This window comes from Camelus bactrianus, chromosome 18 (assembly GCF_048773025.1).
Source record: "Camelus bactrianus isolate YW-2024 breed Bactrian camel chromosome 18, ASM4877302v1, whole genome shotgun sequence".
NCBI lineage: Eukaryota > Metazoa > Chordata > Mammalia > Artiodactyla > Camelidae > Camelus > Camelus bactrianus.
The window spans coordinates 2799371-2819751 of record NC_133556.1 but is presented as its reverse complement, the minus strand read 5'-3'; the positions used below and the strand labels follow the sequence as shown (position 1 = coordinate 2819751).

At 57.5% G+C, this 20381-nt stretch overlaps 1 protein-coding gene across 6 annotated transcripts in view; it reads right to left on the bottom strand.

Moving 5' to 3' along the window:
- SDK1 (sidekick cell adhesion molecule 1) overlaps nt 1-20381 on the bottom strand; it is a 715898-nt gene that overhangs the window by 85343 nt on the left and 610174 nt on the right. For all 6 annotated transcript variants that reach the window (XM_074345583.1, XM_074345585.1, XM_074345587.1 and 3 more), the window contains 3 exons: nt 8970-9079; nt 7295-7445; nt 6495-6732 (listed from right to left, as the gene is read on the bottom strand). In XM_074345583.1, the coding sequence (XP_074201684.1) occupies nt 6495-6732; nt 7295-7445; nt 8970-9079 (499 nt within the window). The remainder of the gene's footprint in view (nt 1-6494; nt 6733-7294; nt 7446-8969; nt 9080-20381) is intronic.

Genomic DNA, 20381 nt, shown 5'->3' with positions numbered 1-20381 from the left:
CGAACATAATGGTGTCCTTAGAAGAAACAGCTGTGCACATAGGAACAACTCCACGGCCAGACTGGATTTATGCCATCAGAGCCAAGGAATTTCTGGAAGCCGGAAGGGAGGCCCCCCGGGGCCTCCAGCACGGCTCTGCTGATCCCTCTGCTGATCTCTCGGTCTCCGACTTCTGGCCTTCAGAACCACGAGGGAGGAGAAACTTTCTCTGGTTTTAAGCTGCTAGTTTGGGGTACTTTGCTGTGATAACCCCAGGAAGCAGATAGAGTCTTTAAGGAAAAACGCCAGAATTCACGAGGTCCTAGAAGAGGGGCTGCTACGTTGTTGGCGAGCTGGGCCGATCACTGCCACAACCAGCAGCCTTGCTGACGGAGGCTGAGTGAGTGATGAGGCTTGGCCAGCAGGCCGCAGCCTCCCAGGGCGGGTTGTGGGGGAACTCCGGGCCTGGGGGGCTCAGCCACCTCTGTCCCCTCTTGTCCCCAGAGGGGCAGTCCTGGGGAGCATCCTTCACTGTCTCCTGCGGGTCAGCCTTGGAAACCATAAGTGCCCCAGTCTCACTGGAGATCTACAAGTAACAGCTAGTTTTCTCAGTTGCGGTAACGTGTGCATCCAGTTCCTGGGGGGCTGTCCACGTCCCCAGGGGATGTGGGCACCGTAACTGGGCCCCGGCGCCTAGAACACGGCGGGGTTCCTAACGAGGCAACAGGCAGAGAACACGGCCGGGTTCAGGGGTAAAATTTCAGCTGATTCAAGTCTCACCAGGATAAAATCTGCATTTAGTTACAAAGCATTTACGTTTTGCAGACTTGTGAATAAAAGCCTCGCCCCTCTCCCTGATTTGAGGGAGATTCAACTCCTTCCCTGACGTGACATCCTGAGTTTTGAGAACATCCTGGAAACTCCTCTTTCATTAAAATCAATACCATTTAAAATGCTTTTCCCTTCATTTTTTCTCCCTCCTCCACAGTATTTCTCACCGCTCAGTTTGCAGCGACTCCTCACGAAGTCTCTGATTTTCCAGGCTTCATTTACCCTGATAATGTATCGTAATTTATCATAAGATGTCAGGAGACCGGCTAGATCACGCTTCGAAACCGGAAACCGCATTTAGGCATGGCTCAGGCTGTTCTGGGCCGGGCTGCGAGGCTGGCTTCCAGCGTGTCTGTGCACCGGGCTGGCTTTGAGCACCAGCACGGTTATCTTCACGGAGGCGATGCTGTGGTCCAGAGGCGGGTCTGCAGTTTCACTCTGGCGCGCAGCTCTCTCTGGTCCCTGTCAGCGGCATCCAGTGATGGGCCCTGGCACCCCTGCACCCTCTTCACCAAACGTCGAGCAGTGCTTGGCAGGACCAGTTCCCTGAAGGGGCGGACAGAAATTCTCTGCAGGCGAGGGTCCCTGATCAACTTCGGCAGGACCAGGGAAGCAAGCTTCACACCTGCTGCAGCTGGGAGGGGCCCGCGGGTCAGAGGTGGGAGCTTCCTGCAGGAGGTTCTGGAAGTCCCATTTGGAGGTGGAGGTGCAGAACCCCTCGGGGACCAGCCCCGGGTGCAGCACCAGTGCCCCCAGAGGAGAGATCAGCTCGAGGCGGGGTCCTGGGGGGCTGCTCTCTCAGCACTGAAAGTGCCTGAAACCCGCATCACCCATACCCGGACGTGAAGAGCAGTAACCCTGTTGTTAACTTGGGAAGGAAACACCTGCTGAACCCGAACTCTTCTCTTCTTCCCCAAGAGATGTGTGTTGAGCCAACATTTCACTGAGCAAACGTTCAGTGAAAACCTAAACATTCTTTCCTGTAAGCCATAACCCTCAGCAGAGGCAAGAACGGGACAGCTGACAAGGCAAAGCATAAGCTGTGAGAATAACTCTTACTTCCCAAGTGAACGAGGAACTGGACCATGGGGAACCCACCCAGTCAGCTCTGCAGGGCCGCACACGCTCGCCCCGGCCGTACGTCTGCACATTTGTCCACTGAGACAAGAACAACCCCACCTGCTCTTCTGGAGACAAAATCTGTACCTCAGACGACAACGCTGCTCAAGGAACCGTCCTCAGAGTGACCGCGGAAGAGGCAGTCCAAGCCAGAAGGCCGCAGAGCTAGACGCCGACACCCGAGGGGGTTTATGCGCAGAGCGACAACCTCTGCGTCCCCTACCGCGCAAAGACCGCCTCTCAGCAGCTGGAAAGATTTTTACAAAAATACAGCCTCAATGCAGCAATTGTGCCATTGGCTTACTTTGCTTTTTAGAATGTTCTTGAAAACTGAACAAGAAAAATTATTATTTTCCATTTTAAATTACACTTTCCTCATTTTCCACAACGTGTAGTTTGCTGTTTCCTGAACTCCCCGAATCGTGCAGCCAGGTGTACAGTCTGAGGCTGACAGGCATTTTCCCTCGGCTCCGTCGAGAGTATCGCTCCACTGTCTTCCGGACTCTTGTTCTTGAAAAGGTTTGCCTCTTCTGGACACTTCACACACATGGAATCACACAGCACGCGGTCTTTGTGCCCGGCTTCTCCCACTGGGCGCATTTTCGGGCCCCACCCGTGTTACAGCACGTGTCAGAATTCCACTCCCTTCTATGGCTGAACGGCAGGCCGTTGCGTGAACGTACCACGTTTTATTTATCCATTCATCAAGCGATGGCCATTTGGGCTTCTTCCACTTTAGATACTATACATACTGCCGCCCTGAACATCCACGAACACGCTTTCTGCAGACCTCGGTCTTCAGCTCTCGCGGGTGTCCGTCCCGGGGTGGAGTCGCTGGGTCACGGGGCAGCCGTATGCCTGACCTTTGCGGAGCTTCCTGAGGGCTGCACCCCCCGCCCCCCCCAGGGACGCACCGGGGCTCCTGCTCCCCACGTCCTCACCAACACCCGCTGTCCACCTTGTTCTTAAATTCGATTTTAGCACCTTAGGGGTGCGAAGGGGCATCTCACAGCGGTTCTGGTTTCCATTTCCCAGACGGCTGACGACTTTGAGCTTCCTTCCACGGTGTGTTTGGCCATTTGTATGCCTTCTCTGGGGAAATGTCTACTCGGAGCCTTCGTCCGATTTTAATTGGGCCGTCTTTCTGTTGTGCAGTTGTAAGACTTTTTGAATCTATATTCTGGATGCCAGTCTCTTATCAGACATCTGATTTGCAAATATGTTCCTGCCATTTTGGAGATTTTTTAAAAAACTATTTTTATGGTATTCTTTGAAGTACAAAAGTTTTCACTTGGATGAAGCCCAGCTGGCCTTTTCTCGTCTTTTGCTGCAGATGCTTTGGGGTCTGGAAACAAGTTTTCCATTAGCTTCTCTTCTGGGAGTTTCTGGAGCGCTCGAGTGCTGTGAACTCAGGACCCAGACCTGAGTCAGGCGCAGGCGTGTTGCCGTTTTTGCTGCCCAGCTGGCCAGGCGGGCAGACCGACCTCCTGGGGCAGAGAGGTTGGGTCTCCCCTTTCAAAGGAGGCATAGGCCTCAAGAGCTCGTCTTCACACAAAGACCTCAGGTCCAAGTCCCCGCCTCACAGAGCCTCCAGGCTGAATCTCCTGGTCCCGGATGGACATCAAGTCACAAATCCTCACCTACCCGGATGGGTCTGCCGCCCCCACCCCTGGGGCAGCCGCGCACCAGCTCAGCCCCTCGCCCTGTTTTCAGTTCCCTTTATCCTCTGACATCTGGGGGTTTCCCCATGTTTGTTAGGAGCCCATCAGTAGGTTTCAAATTTCAAAAATCTGTTTTGCATTCACAATTTTTGAGTTATTGCATAAATTCTCTCTATATGTTTTAAATATAGAACATTATTACACGTGTATCAAGAACATTTAACACTAACTGCCTGTTGCTGGAGTCAGAGCCGCCCCTCAGAAGGTTTCAAGTTCTCCTCTTTGTCACAAAGATTCCACGGCGAAAGATAACAGAGCTTTTTAAAAGTCTCGTGATCACACAGCGGGAAGCTGAGCAACGAGCGTCTCAGTCCTTTTTTCCCACAACGTAATAAACCTGCACCTGAGAGGAAGCGGGAGGGCACCCGAGGCCGCCCTGGCCGCCCCGCAAACCCCCCGGACGCTGGACGCCGTCACAATCTGCCCGCGCGCCGGATCCTCTGTGACCACGAGGCGCCTTCATCACGGTCGGTCCCCTGGGTCTCTGAGCCATGGCTCCAGGGCCCTCCCCGCCCCCCCTCCCGCACCCCTCCCGCACCCCTGCCTCCACCCAGAGAAGAAGATCAGGACGGAATCAAGTCACAAACCTGCCTGAGAGCGTTTGCTCCAGGACGGGAGGCCGGCTGGAGCGCGAGGCTGGGAGTGGGCTGTCAAGCTGCGTCACCGCCCCCACCCCCACTGGAACCTACACATGATGACAGTGTCAGGTTCAGACCCCTGTGGTGTTGTTGGTGGGAATGGGGGGTGAGCCAGAGAGGCTGGGAAGAGAAACCTTCATCCGGGGCTGCCCAAACTGTTCCACATCCTGACACCCAGGGAAGTGGCACTGGGGTGACACACGGTGGCACTGAGCAAACCGCCTGCTGCCTGGGGACCCAGACCTTCTGCTGCCCCCCCCCCCCCACCTCGGCTGTGGATGTTACTGCGCCATCAGACCCCAGGCAGCACGGGTAAGAGGGCAACAAACAGAAGGGGGGGCGGGGGGCCAGCATGGCCCACCCAGGCTTAAACCGAGCTCAGAGCAGACCACTTCCTCACCCAGCTTCCCCTCCTGGCCCCACGCCCACTTCAGACTCTCCACGTCCCAGGCACTGCCTCCAGGGTTTTCGTGCACCTCTTTGGAGCACCTAACCGGGCTCCTCCGGTCGGGAGCAGGCAGGGCGGGGCTGGGGTTTTCGGGGCCCCGGGCGCCCTCCTCCCTCCGCAGCGCCTGCGACCTGACGCCGATGCCTCCGAGGCCGCCTCCCGTGGGGCGGCGCCCACCCGGCCCTCCGCCCTCTGCCTGGTGCACGAGACGTTCTCCCGATGGGCTGCCAGGCACTGGGCCTTCCTAACCCATCCTCTGCGTGTTTCTCATCAAGGCCGTCGGATGCTAACTTTTCCACCGAAGGCAGTTTTCAACGCTTAGAAAATTAATGAGCTTTGTTATTTAAAATGATGACAGTGACAGGGAGACTGTCTTCAAACACTGTCTCAGCCCAGGGCCAGAAGCAGAGGGGCCTGGGGCGTTTTCAAGGACACTGGGGTGGAAACAGCTGCCGGTGGCTTGGCGCTGGCGGCCTCCTGCCTCCCTCCTGCCACCCTCCTGCCCTGCGTGGGTTCCAGGGCGACCACTCGGGTTCTGCCCCCGTGCAGCCTTGAGGAGCTGAGGAAGAGGAAACAGCTAAGGGACGACGGAGCTGAGACGAGAGAGCCTCAGAATTTCCACTCACTGGAGACACCGCCAAGCGAAGGACCTCGATGTCTGGAAGGGACTGGCCCCTCCTAGGGGAGGGGCGGGAAGCCTCGACCTGCTGACCAAGGAGCTAGTTCCCGGCCTCAGGGTTCCTACCTTCTCACGCCTCCCCCGTCAGGCAGAGGTGAGAAGGTGCTCTGAGAACAACTTCTAGCCGCCTGCTCGGTGGGGAAGCAGCGGCCGCTCATCAGGCGGGAGGAGGTGGAGCGGGGAGAGGGTCTTTCTTTCCAGGAGGAGGCGTCACTACCTCAGACTCGCCGGAAGGAGCTGGTCTGTGCCTCAGTGAGTCTTTGGAGGGTGTTATTAAAAAAGAATACGTATGTAACCGAATCACTGTGCTGTGCACCAGAAACTAGCACGGCGTTGTAAGTAACCACACTTCAGTTCAAAAAAGAGCATCATTAGCAGCACTCTTTCCTGGGCTTCCACAGACTCAGACCCGGCCAGCAAGGGTCCTGGAAACCCCTGCAGACCGGTCAGTCCAGGGAGCCCAGAAGGCGAGTGTTCTGCAGAGACCACTGACGGCCTTCCTTTCCCTCCTGACGATCAGCAGGACCCCGTGCCCCGTGGATGTGAGCAGCGGGCTGTGTGTGCTCCTGGGCGGGGGTTGGGAGGGAGGCGCGCCCACCCTGAGCTCATCCTTTCCCTCCTGGGGGCTGCAGGCCAGTGGTGATCCGTCCTACAGGACAGCACCTGGGTCCTTGAATCACCTCGTGGACAAGAGCCACCCCAGACAGGAATGCCCACAGTGGACCAGAATGAGAGAGAAATGAACTTCTCTGGTGCTGAAGCAAATGAACTTTTGAGGGTCTATTTTTTAGCGCAGGGGAGACTGTCTCCACGTATCACGCACACGACTTTGCCAAGAGGAAGTTCTGAATGGCCTGCATCATCCCTGACTGAAAAGGTGCTGAGTCTGCCCTGGTAGAACTGAGCACCCAGTTCACAGCAGCGCCACGAGCTGCAATGAAGTTTGACGTAAGCTCCTGTCCAGGTCGACCCAATCGCTGGGGTTAGGAGAGTGTCAACACAGGCATGGCTGGGAGGAGCCAGGGAGATGCCCGGGAGACTCGGGGTGCTGGGCCGCGTCTGGGAGGCCCCCGTCTCACCTGACTCCCTTGTGCGGCCCCGCACGGCCTCGCTCCAGGGCCCAGCCCCGATGGCGTTGAAGGCCTGCACCTTCAGCTCGTACTCCGTCCACTCCTCCAGCCCCTCCACGGTGAACTCCCTCTCCAGCCGGTCGCTGACGACCTGGGTCAGAGCGGCGGCCTGGAGGTCTGGGCGCCAGTACTTGATCCTGTAGCCCACGGACTCGGGGTTCCCGTTGTACCGGGAATCGGGCAGCGGCTGGAAATGAGCAGCAGCGTGGTCAGCTGACGCCTGGGCCTGTCCATGAGGCCTCCGTGTGGGCCTGGGACGCCCGTGGGCCAGGCGCGGGAGGCCGGTTCCGTGGGAAAGGTCCTCTGGGCCGGATACTCTTAGAACCTTTTCCGATTTCTCTCTGGAACTTTTCTTTTGTTAAGTGAAACCCTGCTAGTAACTTTGGCTGGGCATAATTTTTTAAATACATTTTGGCTTCATTTTGTGGGGAAAATGTTCTGATTAAAACCAAGCTGGCTCCTTCACAAATGTTGAAGACTGGTTCTGTGTTGACCCAGCTTAAGGACGTCCAGGCCCAGCCTGTGGGACCACTGACTTTCCTCCCATGAAGAACATTCCTCAACCCAGGAAGCCACTGAGTAGAGGCACTAGTGAACGAGAGGGCCGGGGCCGCTCGGAGACCCCACACCAGTGCAAATGCACTGCTCTCTGGCTGAATGACGAGACTCGCTTTGACCGGGGGGCACAGGCATGAGTGAGAAACTCCTACGCTCTGGGCCCCACGCCGCCTCCCCGCCCCCCGACTCACCACCCAGCGGAGCCGCAGGCTGGTCTCGCTGGCGGTTCGCACAGTGACACTGGTGGGGGCCACGTCCGGGGGTGCCTGCAGGGTCTGGATGACCCGGGAAGACGGACTGAAGGGACTGGCGCCCACGATGTTCACCTGCCGCATTCGGAACCTAGAGGCAAAACCATCGGCGAGACTTATTCTGCAGCAAGAGGTGATGTGGAAAAATGGAAAAAACCCCAAAAATCCCCCCAGCAAAGGCAGGGGATGTCTGCCTGTATCATAAAGGCCGTTGCTCAAGGGTGCCCACCTCCACCTGGTTGCATTACACATGCAAATTACATATATGGCCTAAAAGCCTCCAAAGAGTGGCGAACACACTGGAACTCAGCAGCTTCAAGTTCCCGAGCAGAACGTGATTGGACGGGTTCCACGGCCGGAAACCTGCATCCATTGGCTGATTCGACTTCAGGGTGACATCGGGTCGGGGGGTGGTTAGAGTTCCGGGAGCTTTTCAGCAGAACTGGAGTGTCAGAACATCGTCACCAAACGACAGAGGCGGAAGCCCAGTAGCTTTCCGGCGCTCCGTTCTCCGTGGCCGGGGGGGAAGCAGTGGCCCCAGAGTCACCCCTCGGGCCTCTCCCCCCAGGGTAACTCGCCTCTGTTCCCTCATCTATAAAATGAGGGTGGAGGTGGAAGCGCTTTAAAGTCGACGTGAATGTTCTCAGTCTTCTCTCTTTTATATTAATATGGACAATTACTTGAATTGAACTTATGCACCAAAAAAATGTCCTAAGTACGCAGACATATTTATCACAGAGGCTTTGTAAATGTACATGAATTTAAGACAGGAACACTGACCTCTAATCAGTTTCTGGCCTTTGAAATAATTATAGAGCTTGTCCTAATTTCCCACAGCAAGTCCTGGATCCCAACAGCTCATTTTATGCTAAGTGTTTCTCTCTAAAAACAAGTGTATCTTGATTCATCTGCTCTAATCTTAGGAAGGATGTTAAAATGAACATAAATTAAACAGCGCCTCTCGCTAGGTTTAAAAAAAAAAAAAACCCTATGTTTGGTTTGTATTGAAGAGTGCTCTTCACAAAGACGTCGTTTCACCTTTCACTCCCTGAGCCAGTCACTCCTAGTCTCCCATCCCCCGAGCTTATGAAACGCATCTGTCCTGGTGGAACAGTGACACTATCAAGCTGAGCCTCTGCTGGGGACTGGAAATTCTGCCACCGTCAGTGATCTCGCGGGAAGCTACAGCGTGGCCACAGCTCGCCATCGCTCTGCCCTTTGTGAAGGCCAAAGATTTACTGCCTGGATAAGTTTCAGGATCAGGAAGCAAAAGGTTAAACAGCATGGTAAGGGCTTGATTAGTGAGACCGAGACTCCTGCTGGGCCCGGGAAGGGGCAGCAGGGAACTCCTAGCACGGGGCACGCTAACCGCCCCAGGGGCTCGGTCATTAAGCCTGATGTAACAGCCGGGTCCGCGGCTGCCTCGTCTGCGGTGCTGATGGAAGGGGCCTTGCGGATCTCACACCGGGACGTGAGCTCACTCAGCTGCGCCTCTCGCCCCTACAGTTCAGTCTCCTGTCACTGCCGCCTGGAACCCCTCAGGTGCACTCACAGACAGAAGCCTCCGCTGGAGGTGCCCTCCTCCCGCCGTGGGGCTCCCCGCCCGCGCGCTCACCTGTACTGAGTGTAGGGCGTGAGGTTCGGGATCTCCAGCGTCTGGGCGTCGGGCTCACTCTCCTCCTCGTAGAGGCTCACCCACTCCTCCTCATCGCCCACGGCTCCAACCTGCGGGAAGGGAGGCGTGGGGACCCGCTGGATGAGTGGGGCGGAGGCTGCTGGCTAGGATGTGTGGCCACCTGGCACCCTCACGTGGGGAAGTTGAGTCCTGCTCGAACCCCCCCAACTTGTGCCTTGGACACGTGGGCTCCTCTGTTCCCGCCCCTGAGTCTGGGTGGGCTTCAGACAAAAGCTCACTGTCACAGCCTGGGCCCTGAGGGTGAGGTCCCAGCACAAACCCCAAGGGCGCCAGGACCACAGGTGTGGAGAGGGCCTGGCACCTCCTGCCTTTCCTCTCTGGCGATGCACCCCAAGGGACCGACTTCCTCACGGAAGGGCCAGAGCCCTTTCCACCACAGCCGACCCAGGGACTCAGTCTCTCCTGCTCCAACCCTGACCCCCTTGGCCCTAAGCACACACCAAGGACACCACCGCTGGCCGGGACATCAGAGATCATCATGCAGAGAAGGACTCACTGTTGTGGGGGTACTAGGTGGGGCCAGGGCAGCCCCTTCAGATGTAAACGGCCCACCTGGGGTACAGCGGGTCCCTTCAAAGAGGGACCAGCCCTCTGTGCCGGGGCGCCCGCCGGGCCCCTGGCCTCCATCTCTTGCTGACTCCATTCCCCATCCGTGAACATCCTGTGACCGTCTCGGCTGCCCAGGAGGTATTCACGTGCGGCTCCGACCCTCCTAGGACCACCATGACCTGCCCCCCAGCCACCCCTCATGATTTCCTGTCACCATCCGAGGCCAATCTGACCACCCTGCTCCCTCGAGGAGTCGGGGGCCCGTCCCAGCAAGAGAGCAACACCACCAGCCAGGGGAGCCCCCAGACTTCTCTGCAGGTTTCCGCATCCCTGCCCCAGGCGCTCTCTGGGCGGGTGCAGGCTCCACGGCCCTCGGGGCCCGGGGGATACGTGCAGAGGGGAGGCTGTGAGCACGGAGAGTGTCAGGTGGGTCAGCCCAGGGCCCCGAGCGCGTTGCCCTCCATAAGTGACTTAAATGACAGCACACGAAACGTGCTCATGGCGTTTGCAGAGAAACCAGGCTGGCAGGTGGCCTGTTCGCGGGAGGATGGTGTAAGAATTCAAAAGGATCTTGGGAAACTGGAGACACGGACGCGGCGGACGGGATGGGGCAGTGAACAAGGGGGCCTGGCTGCACGTGTCCCAGAGAGACTAAACGTGACACTAAATACTCAATTAGAAACATGAAAACGGACAGCTTGGCAGTTCCTCCAAAAGTGAAACCCAGTTCACGCCCAGGTCGACACCCAGAAGAGCAAACTGGTTCTCTCCCAAGTCCCGGCGCACACATGGCCACGGCCGCCCTGCGCTCAGCAGCCGAGGTGGAAGCCACACAGCACCCCCGATAGATGATGAGAAACCCCAGGGGTGCAGCCCCACGATGGAACACGACTCAGCCTCCGAAAGGAGAGGCCCCGACACCTGCCCCAATGCACGTGGGCCTCGAAAACACGATGCCGAGGGAGGACGCCGGACCCCAGAGGCCACGAGGTGCATGACTGTGCCCATAAAGTACGCAGACAGGTAAACCCACAGAAACAGCGCTGCAGGGTGGGTGCCCGGGGCTGGGGGTCCTGGGCACGTTCTGGAACAAGACAGAGGAGGTGCTCACACAAAACTGCGAACGCTCTGCTTGTGAACTGCGCACATTAAAATGGTGACCTTGTGTTATGTGACTTTCACCTCAGTTTAATAAGTATTAAGGTAAAATATGGGATGACCAGCCAAAAACACATGGAGGGGGAAGATGAGGTCAGAGGCTGGGGGTCAGCCAAGCCGCAGGGCGGCTGCATGGGGCAGTGACAACAGGGAAAAACGGTGCGGCCGACACAGTGGGAAAGCGGGGACGGTCCCGGGGCCCTGCACCAGGGACCAGCTCTCCCGGTGCTGGAGACCTAGGAGGCCTGGACAGAGGACAGGCCGAGGCCGTGCAGACCCGCTCCACCCCACCCCTGCATTGTGAGGTGGAGAAGGACCAGGCCGGGGGACTGGTCAGTGCTGACCACGGCCAGGGCCACACAACCCTGATGTGCAGACAGAGGATGAGTCGGCCCCGAGTGACCTGCGCTTGCTGGGAACCAGGGCTCACTAGTGCCGCTTGGCGGTCCTGCCCCGGCTGGTGTCAGCAGGTGAGACACTTGCAGTCTGGGGAGAGGAGGGGACGCGAGCTGGGGACAGACCGCAGGCGGCATCCCAGCCCTCTCATGCTGGAGGAGGCCAAGGCTGGACACCAAGCTTCTGGGGGAATCTGTCACAGCTCGGCATGGCTCCGGGCGCCTTTGGTCCCTCCAGGTGAAAGCAGATGGTGCAGGACATGGGGAGGGGCCTGGGCACCCCCCCCCCCCGGTGGGGGATGCGGATGGCAGGCGGGCCGGGACCAGGCACTGAGGGGAGGGCACTGAGCCCACATCTTCTCCGCTCACACAGCCCCGTTCTACAACTTGTTCACAACATCTACGAATTTAAATCCAAAATGCTGTGTGCACGAGGTTCGGGGGTTTCAGCGTTGAGGCGTGGACCACCCCGTGACGGGTCCTCGGGGGGTCTAACTGAGGTGCTGGGGCTGTTTCTTGGAAGTTAAGTTTAGGGGGAAAAAAGGAAGGAAGGAAGGGAAAGAGAGAGATGACTTGGGTTCTAGGGAGGTCAATTCAGGACTTCTCATTTCTCACTCAATCCCGTGTTTAATGCCGCCGGAGGTGCTGGTATCCAGGGCGGCTGGCGCTCGGGGTGGGGGCTCTGCTCACAGCCATCCGGGCGCTGCTGCGGGGCTGGGCAGTGCCTCCCAAGTCCTCGCAGAGTCTGGGCCACCTTCTCGCTCCCACAGCGCAGCGCGAAGCTGCAGCTGAGACCTCCTGGCCCAAACGCCTGAGTATTTACCCTCCGATCCGTTACAGGAAAGTCTGCCGAGCCCTGCCCGTGTCCCTCTGCTGCCATCCCTGGGCGTCTCCCACGCTTGCTGTCACTCGTTTCACGGGCTCCCGAAGTGAGTTCGGGGTCTGACTCATCATGGAACCCCCGGCATCTCCCCCCACCGGGTCCAGCCCAAACTCGGGGCCTAGCCAGCTGGGTAAACACACGGACGAATCTACAAACATGTGCACGACTTCAGAACCGGCACTGAAAGCGGGCTGCCTGCGCTGAGCTCCAGAAGCAAGTTAGCACCGAAAACGTAATTTCACTTACAGACCTCGGGAGAGGCAGGCTTACATTTCTTCAGTGAAAGGCTTACACTTCAATCTAAAAAGACGAGGATCCTTCTCAGTGAGGAACAGAGGTCCTTTGATGCTCACTGGGCTCTCTGGTTAGATTTCAGGGCCGTCACGGCGGAGCGTTTGAGAAGTCACCTGCCGTTCACTGACAGTGAGCTGGACGGGGGCGAGGCGGTCACTGACGGTGAGCTGGACGGGGGCGAGGCGGTCACTGACGGTGTGCTGGACAGGGGTTGAGGCGGTCACTGACGGTGAGCTGGACGTGGGCAAGGCGGTCACTGACGGTGAGCTGGACGGGGGCGAGGCGGTCACTGACGGTGTGCTGGACAGGGGTTGAGGCGGACTCTTTAAACATAAAGCAATTCAGAGCTCCGTGGGGAAGCTGGGTTTTTGACAATTTTTTCCCTTCTTTTCCTTGGAAAGCTGACAAACAGTGCTTTACAACACTTATGACAAGACCAGAAATGCCACACATTTCAAATACCGTTCAGCAGGGGGTGGTCATTAGGATCCATTAGGGACACGGTGTCCCACCGTGTTGCACGGGATGGCTCGTGCGGCCGGTACTGGGCACTGGCTGGCCCGGAGGGAGGCCGGGCGACTTTGGCCATGTGTGCTTTGTAACACCTGGGGTCCTGGACCCCATCACCCTTGCCAAGTGGCCGTGGTGAGCTCCGCATGCCAGAGGCTGGGAGGTCCAGGCCACGTGGGGGACCAGCATTAACCTCATCTGAACGGTAACTGCAGACGGCGAGGAGGCGCGTGAGTCCGCAGCTGTGCGCGGGGTGTGGTGGGGGGCTGGGCAGGACGGAGGCGGGAGGGAGGAACTAGCTCTCTTTTCATCTGCAGCCGAGGACGGGAGAAGGATGCTCCAAGAACTCACTCCGTGGAAACCGGCCGAGCCCGGTGTGCCCTGCTTGGCTGAGACTCTGGTGTCAGCAGGAAGGCTGCCTGTCAAGCAACTTCCACAGTTCCCGAGTCCCCTTGCTCTGAGCCGTGTCCCACACCCGAGCCAAGGCCTCCCGGGGAGGCGGCTGGAGGGCACGGAGGAAGCGGGGGAACGGCACGTGGCTCCGCGTGGCCCTGTCGGCAAGTCGCAGCACAAGCAGGAAGCAGGACTCAGGCCTGAACGGGGCTCTAGGCCAGTTCCCAAGAAAAGGAGTCCGGATGGACTGCAACCCTAATGAACGGGCGGGGGGGGGGGGGCGGGGAGCACTCAGCCTGGACTGACGTTCGCTCGTGGGGAGGCTCCCTCTGAAGCAGCCAGAAGCCAGAGTCCCCCCGCCCTCCCGTCTCCTGTCTTGCTAGTCGGTTATTCATTTATTTATTGACTATTTAATATGCTTTCTATCTTCGGAAGCAGGAGGATTGTGAAATGACTGATTGGGTCTTCCGTCTTAAACATTCCTCTCTCCTCTTTGAGGTCTCTGACCCTGGGTCCTCCTGGTCCCCTCTGACTTTCCAGCCGTCTCTTCTCTGATGCCCTGACGTCCGGGGCCCTGCTGACCCAGCAGGGACTGCCCCTCCCAGGGTGGGGGGGTCCTGCAGACAACGAGCCACTCACTTGTGAGCATGCCTTTCAAATGCAAACCAGCCAACTCAGAGCCTGCCACACCCCCTCCTCCAGGGGCCACTGTCCCCCTGCCCTCGTCACCAGGGACAGCCCCTGTGCCCTAGAGCCCGCTGGAATAACCCAAACTAGCTGGCCCCAGGCCTGCTCACCCTGCCCTGGGCCTCTGGTCCACAGTGCCCTCCCTCCGCCTCCTGACCCAGCCTGGTGCGTCCCGTGTTGCCCTGCGTGGCATTCCACCCCTGCCCCCCTGGGAGCTGTAACATCATCTTTTCAGTGAAGCACCTCCTGACACGTCAGCCTCACTACAGCTGAATAAAGACACAATTTGCACTGAAACGACAGGTGCCACGCAGTGTCGTAGCTCTAAGCCGCTCCCTCGCCGCCCTCTGCGCCCGGAATGTCCTGCTCCCCATCCGTGTCGCTCCCCCCAGGCCCGCCCGAAAGTCCACCTGCTGCATGGGGCCTTCCTCAGTGACCCCACTCTGTTACTCTTCTGCTTTTGATACTGTCTTGGCAACATTCTTTATAACAGCGCTCACCAGGCTCAGTCTTACTGTTTAGCACATCTCAGTGGTCCCTCCCACACCCCCCACCCCAAGTTGTGAGTTTCTGGAGGCAGGGACTAAATGTTTCCATCTTTGTAATCTAGTACGTAGCATGAGTCCCAACACCTCTAAAACAGTTGGTGCTTAATAAACGTTTGCTGGGCGAATGGATGGCTGAATGAACCAAATATAAGACCTAATGACCGGGAAAATGAAACACACAGGGAAATGTGAAAATCCACCAAGAGAATTAGCATGAGAGAACCTGCGCGGTCCTCAGAAAGAGCAGGAAGATGCCACTCGCAAAATTTACTTCAGTTGGCAGTTGTGATCTATATGGAGAGCTGGCTCTGTTTCTTGACAATGACACTTGTAGTAAAAGGCTTCCCTCAGCTGGACCAGAGCTGTCACTTATGCTGCAGTGTTTTCTTCTCCCACGGTACCTGTAAAAGTCCCGTAATAGGACCTAAAAGGAGCTGATGGACTAATGAACAAAAAAGCCACTTCAAACCATTCATCTCGTGCAGATTTCCTACGCTGGTCAGGAAAAAAAAAGAAAAGCCATCGTAAGGGTGTTACTGAGGACAATTCAAGCAAACAATAAACGTTCTGAAATACCGGCGTGTGTAGTTCATGGTCACCTGTCACCGCAGCACCTGGGCGCCTGGGCGGGGGCACTGCAGCAGGACAGAGATGAAGCCGTCTCACAGATTCACCCAGAAGACCAGGTTGCTGTTGAAGGACCGTTAGAGCTGGTGACAGCCCCCTTATGCACACCTGACGGACTGTTCAGACATAATGTCCCCCTTTTCCTTCTTATTATGAAAAAGAAATTCAACTACGGTCGCAGTTTATTACCACTGAAATGCTGACAGACGCTCATCAAAAGGCCGCAAACGGCCCTAATGTCCACCGCAATGAGGGAAGGAGGAGATATCAGCAATTAGGAATCCTCAACTCCAGACCTCGCAGTGATGAGATTAAAAAACCTGGCGCGTGACCCGGCCAAAGACAGAACACACCAGGGTCTCCTTCCTCCGGCAGAGGTGGTAAGCAGGCAGCCAGCTGACAGAGGCATAAACAAGGGGTGGAAACTCTCTACTGAAGAAAGGGGGCCGGGGTGGCTGGATGGGGGTGGTTTGGGCTCCATGGGAACGCATGCTCGTCCAGCTGCTGTGCTCTCCGCGGACACCAGCAGCTGGAGCTCCTCCTGAGCTGCACAGCCCCAGCCCCTCGCCGGGGACACAGCCCGGAGGCCCGCACGGAGCCCCAGCACCTCGCGTCCTGAGCGTGCGCCGGACACTGACCTTGCCCGACCGCCGTTGCCCTGGTGCCGGCTTGACTGCAGGGATTTTCCGGGCTGAGCCCCGCGTGGCCTCCCACCCCAGTGGCCTCGTGCCGTGGACGGCTCCTCACTGACACGCCCGGCCTCCGCTCTGCCGCCGGCTTCTCCCGCCAGCCTGTCCCCCACCCCAGCCTTCCTGTTGGCCACTCACTTCCTAGCAGGTCCCGGCGGGTCCCGTCCTGCAAACGGCCAGCCCAGATCCAGGTGGGACACTGGAATGACCCCAGGCCAAGCCGGGCGCCTGACTGTCTTGTCCCCGGGACCCTCGGGTCTTTCTACGTCTCGGTGGTTCCCAGTGTGCTCTTTCGCGGACCGTTACAGAGAAAGAGAAATCACTGAAAATGCACAACAGAAGAGTGGACCGTGCAGAGCTGTTTATCCGAAGCGTGTGCACCTCGTGTTCTCTGAAGGAGGGTTCCTGGATGCAGCACCCCCCGAGGCCCACGGGGCCTGCTTCTCCCTCGGAAGGAGGTCCCGGTGCCTTGTTTCTTCCCCGAGTCTCCTCCCTACTCACCGGAGGCGGGGGCGACCGCGGGTTAGAGGACACACTCAGGGGCCAAGCCCCCATTTCCCCCGAGCTCATCGCTAGGAGACCCACTGTGAGGGGCCCGGGCCTGCTGGGGAAACACGAGCCCACGGACCCTGCGAGCACTTCAGCAGATGGAAAACAAAACACAGCCCGCCCCCGCCCCCGAGACAGGAGGGAAGGGGCAGGGCACTTCCACGGAAAGAAGCCGCAGCAGCTAGCACCAGGGTGGCGGAAGGCAACTCCTGGGGCCCAGGGGCCCAGGACGCGGGGCGTCTGACCTCCAGCAGACCCTGAGCGCCACTGTGTACTCACTGAAATGTACCAGCATGGTAAATGACACGAGTCACGACAGCTCCAGGCTAACTACAGAAGGCCGAAAAGTGGGCAGTGGCCCACTTCCTGCGAACCCCAGCTCCGTCCCCAAAGTAGCTGGAATAATGCTTCCACTGGTTAGCACAGGAGGCCACTGAGCTCATAAAAACTAACCACCCCGCGCCTCGGGGCCTCGCTGGCCTTCGGGGACGCCTGCACGCGGTCTGGGGGGTGCGCACCTGTGGATAAAGCTACCTCGCTCCACGATGAGTTCTTTCCCGCATGAAGCCAAGGGCCCTCACGTGATGGGCGTCCCAGGGACTTGTCTGGGGCCTGGGACACGCCATCCTCCATGGGACCTCGGTGGGACGTGCACTGGGGAGACAGTGTCACTCTACCCTGCCCCGACGTCTCTGAGGGAGGTCTCTCCAAACGCTGCGGCCGTGGGCACTGTGGGCCACCGCGGGCACCTGCGACGAGCGCCGTCCTGCGGCTCCCGGGCACCGAGCCCCTACCCCCACTGCCCCTCAGTTACCGGGAGACCGGCGCTCGGCAGACTGCGCTCTATCTTATTAGCCCAGAACACTCTCCAAAGCAGCTCCTTATAAGAAAATGGCGACTATTATGCACAAACAAGCCCTATGTGGGCTTTTTTTTATTTTTCCATTTTCAGATGGAAAGAGTTTTTATCTATAGTTAAGTGTTACCACCAGCATCTTCATTACAGAAAGCTTGCTGGGAGCAGCCTTTCAAGGAGACTGGATGTTATCTGGGCTGTGAGTGCAGGCGGCAGGGGTTCATCAAGGTGCCGAGCGGGCGGCAAACAGACAGCATTTGCAATCTCCTCTCTCGCGGCGCGCACCCTGAAGACGTGGGAAGAGGTGTTCCGCTCACTCTGCAGTCAAAGGTGACTGACTTAGCAAAGCATCATGGGGCCAGGAAGACCTGGCAAAGCTGCTTTTTAAAATCTTAACCCGCAGTGGACCCCGAGCTTACGACAGGGCCTCTCCATGGGCTCCCCAACAACTAGGGTCTTTGGTTCCGTGATTGACTGACGGTAACTCCAAGAACACAAACTTCCCCGTGCGCTTTAAAAATGGTCAGAACTTAAAGGAAGCTTGTCTGCACAGAAGATGTGGCTGAGAAGTGGGTCAGAGGGGAGAAAAGTGAACTCTGTCCTGCTCGCCGCCTCTCTGCCCGGGCTGACGGCCATGGTCCCTTGGACGGTCCTCTGCAGCCTTCCAGGGCTCGGTGCCTCCTTCCTCAGCATCCCGCCAGCGCCCTGAGGAAACCTCTGTTAAATCACCTCCCTGCTTCCAGCGTGATCGATCGCCAAGTGGCCGACTGCCCACCGGACTGGGTGCTCCCAGTCCTACTTTTCTGTGAATCCCAGCCCTGCAGCCTGGCTCAGAGCAGGAGGCTACAAGCACGTCTTGACAAGAGACTGGAGGAGGGAGCGCTGGGGTCTCATTGCCGTGTGGAATGCCTGGGCTTGGCTGGCCTTTCAAAGGGAATCAGGTGTGGCGTGTTCCAGACGGCTTCGCCTGTACCAGTCACAGTCCCAAGGGCCCCATCGTGCTGAGCTGAGGAAGCCGGAGCCGTTGGTCCAGGGAACTTGTGGAGACACACTTGGGTACAGATGAAGGCTGAAGACAGCCTCCCCTGTCCTGAGGGCAGACAGCTTTCTCAGAGACTCAGCCTGCAAAGCACCTCGTGCCTGCAGAGCACAGAGCCACGGCCGCCCTGGAACAGCTAATGTAACAGAGCGCTCTAATTCTCCGGCGGCCAGGACGCAGGTGCCACTTTCTTGCTTCACAGCTGAAGGGCCATAACAGGAAGACTTGCTGAAAGCCACCTGGCAGGGGGCGGGGCTGGGGCTCAGGGCCTGCCTCTCCGGTCCAGAGCCCGCGCTGTCTGCCGCTGATGTGGCATCGACGGTTTTGTTCTGTGTCCTCAGGAAACGAACTTGCCCGTGGCCCTCCCTGGGGGTGAGTCACAGGACGATGTGTGGAACGTGATAAAGGCCAGGGAGGTGGCATAAGGAGGGGCAGGATGGAGCTCCTCGAGAGATCTCCAAGGCCGCAGGTCTGTTCCTTCCCTGGACGGGGCCGTACACATGTTAGGAGCTGCGGTGGGTGGGGCGGAGTATATTCTGCCTTGGTTTGTAGGAAACCAGACCCTGGCTGAGTGATGAACTACCTTCCAAGGCCTTTAAAGAGGTGTCCATCCCTGCGTTTTTGAATGGACCTCTTGCTGTTAAGATGCCTTTGAGGTCAGGAGGAACAGGGCACAAATAAAAGCAGGATTTGTTTGGCCAAAAAAAATGGATGTTCTTGCTAACCTTTCCCGCGTCGCCGCGAGAGCTTCTCGGGGTAACTTAGCGTATGAATGAAAGCCAGTTCCCACTAACTCAGCCAAGCGAATGGACCGGCGTGACACAGAGCAGGGGGCAGCCCGCTGACGGAGTCAGTGCAGACGCCTGAGGAAAGGGGCGTCTCGCCCACGTGGCCGGAGGAGTCCCCACAGGGCCGTGCGAGTGTCGGCTCTGGGACGGAACCGGCTCAGGGCTCCCAGCCCAACGAGTGATGAAACACTCAATGCTTAACTTCTAGTCTCCTCTTGGCTGGGGAACGTCTATAACCCTTCCCCCGGGGTCTGGAACTAAGCTTTTTTTTTTTTTTGATAGATAAATGGTTACTCTCCAGAACATTGAAACACAAATGGTTCAGATAATGAGCTTTAGGGGAAATTTTTCCTTTTTGGTTTTGAAGTTTCAACCATCTGCAGCACTACCAGAATTTTTAGACTTGCTGAGTTAATTTTAAATTATTTTAGAAAGACTATTTCTAAGGGACTTCTAGTTCTAGTGATGCGGCAGACTAGCTAGCTTAAAAAGCCTCCCACACCAAAGCTGGAGCCATGCTGGACAGGGCAGAATGGATGCAGAGTTCATTGCACTTGGGGGAGCAAGGTAGGTACCTGGGGGCCGACATAGCTGAGAAGCGAAGCTGCAGCCAGTTCACTCCCGTGAACTCTTAAGCAAGCACTGCCCACGAGAAAAGAGACTAACAGTCATCACCACCCCTGGGGACAAAGAAAACAAGGGGGAACTGGACAATAACAAGTGTGACTTGATTGGGATTAAGGACGTTTAGAACCCTGTACCACTGGGAGGAAGACAGAGATAATGATTAACTTTAGATTTTGGTAACTTAAGTTTGCAAGTTAAAATTTTTAGGGCAGCCTTTGTCCTTCCTTCCTTCCAGAAGCACAGAGCAAAGGAGCCCAGTGATGAGGTCGGGTCAGGACCTGCGCAAAGACAGTGTCCAAGCAGGGCAGCAGTCCGCTCTGCTCAAAGAACTGGCCACGCACCGGTGGGGGGGCAGCAGTAAGCAGAGACTGGGGACAGCAGGAGCAATGCAGGCAAGCGTAAGTGTGGAGAGACGGCAGCTTGAGTAAGTGGGCAGCATGGAACTGTATGTGGAGGTGCTGGTGTGAACCAAGGCTCCTCAGGGTACAGACAGACACAGAGATGGGCCTGGATGCAGACCTGCGTGCCTATGAGCACGTGTGTTTCCTAGCTCTGTGCCCCGAGAGGGCCTGGGAGCAGTGACGCCCCAGGAGCGATGAGCACACCTAGTGCCCAGATCTTGGTTTCTAAATATCACTCTCCACGGAAAGGTCCTGAGGCTCCTTGGAAGACGAGGAAAGAAGATAAGCCAAGAATATCTTGTGCCAGAAAGTAAGGAGGTACTCAGAGTAATGGGAAC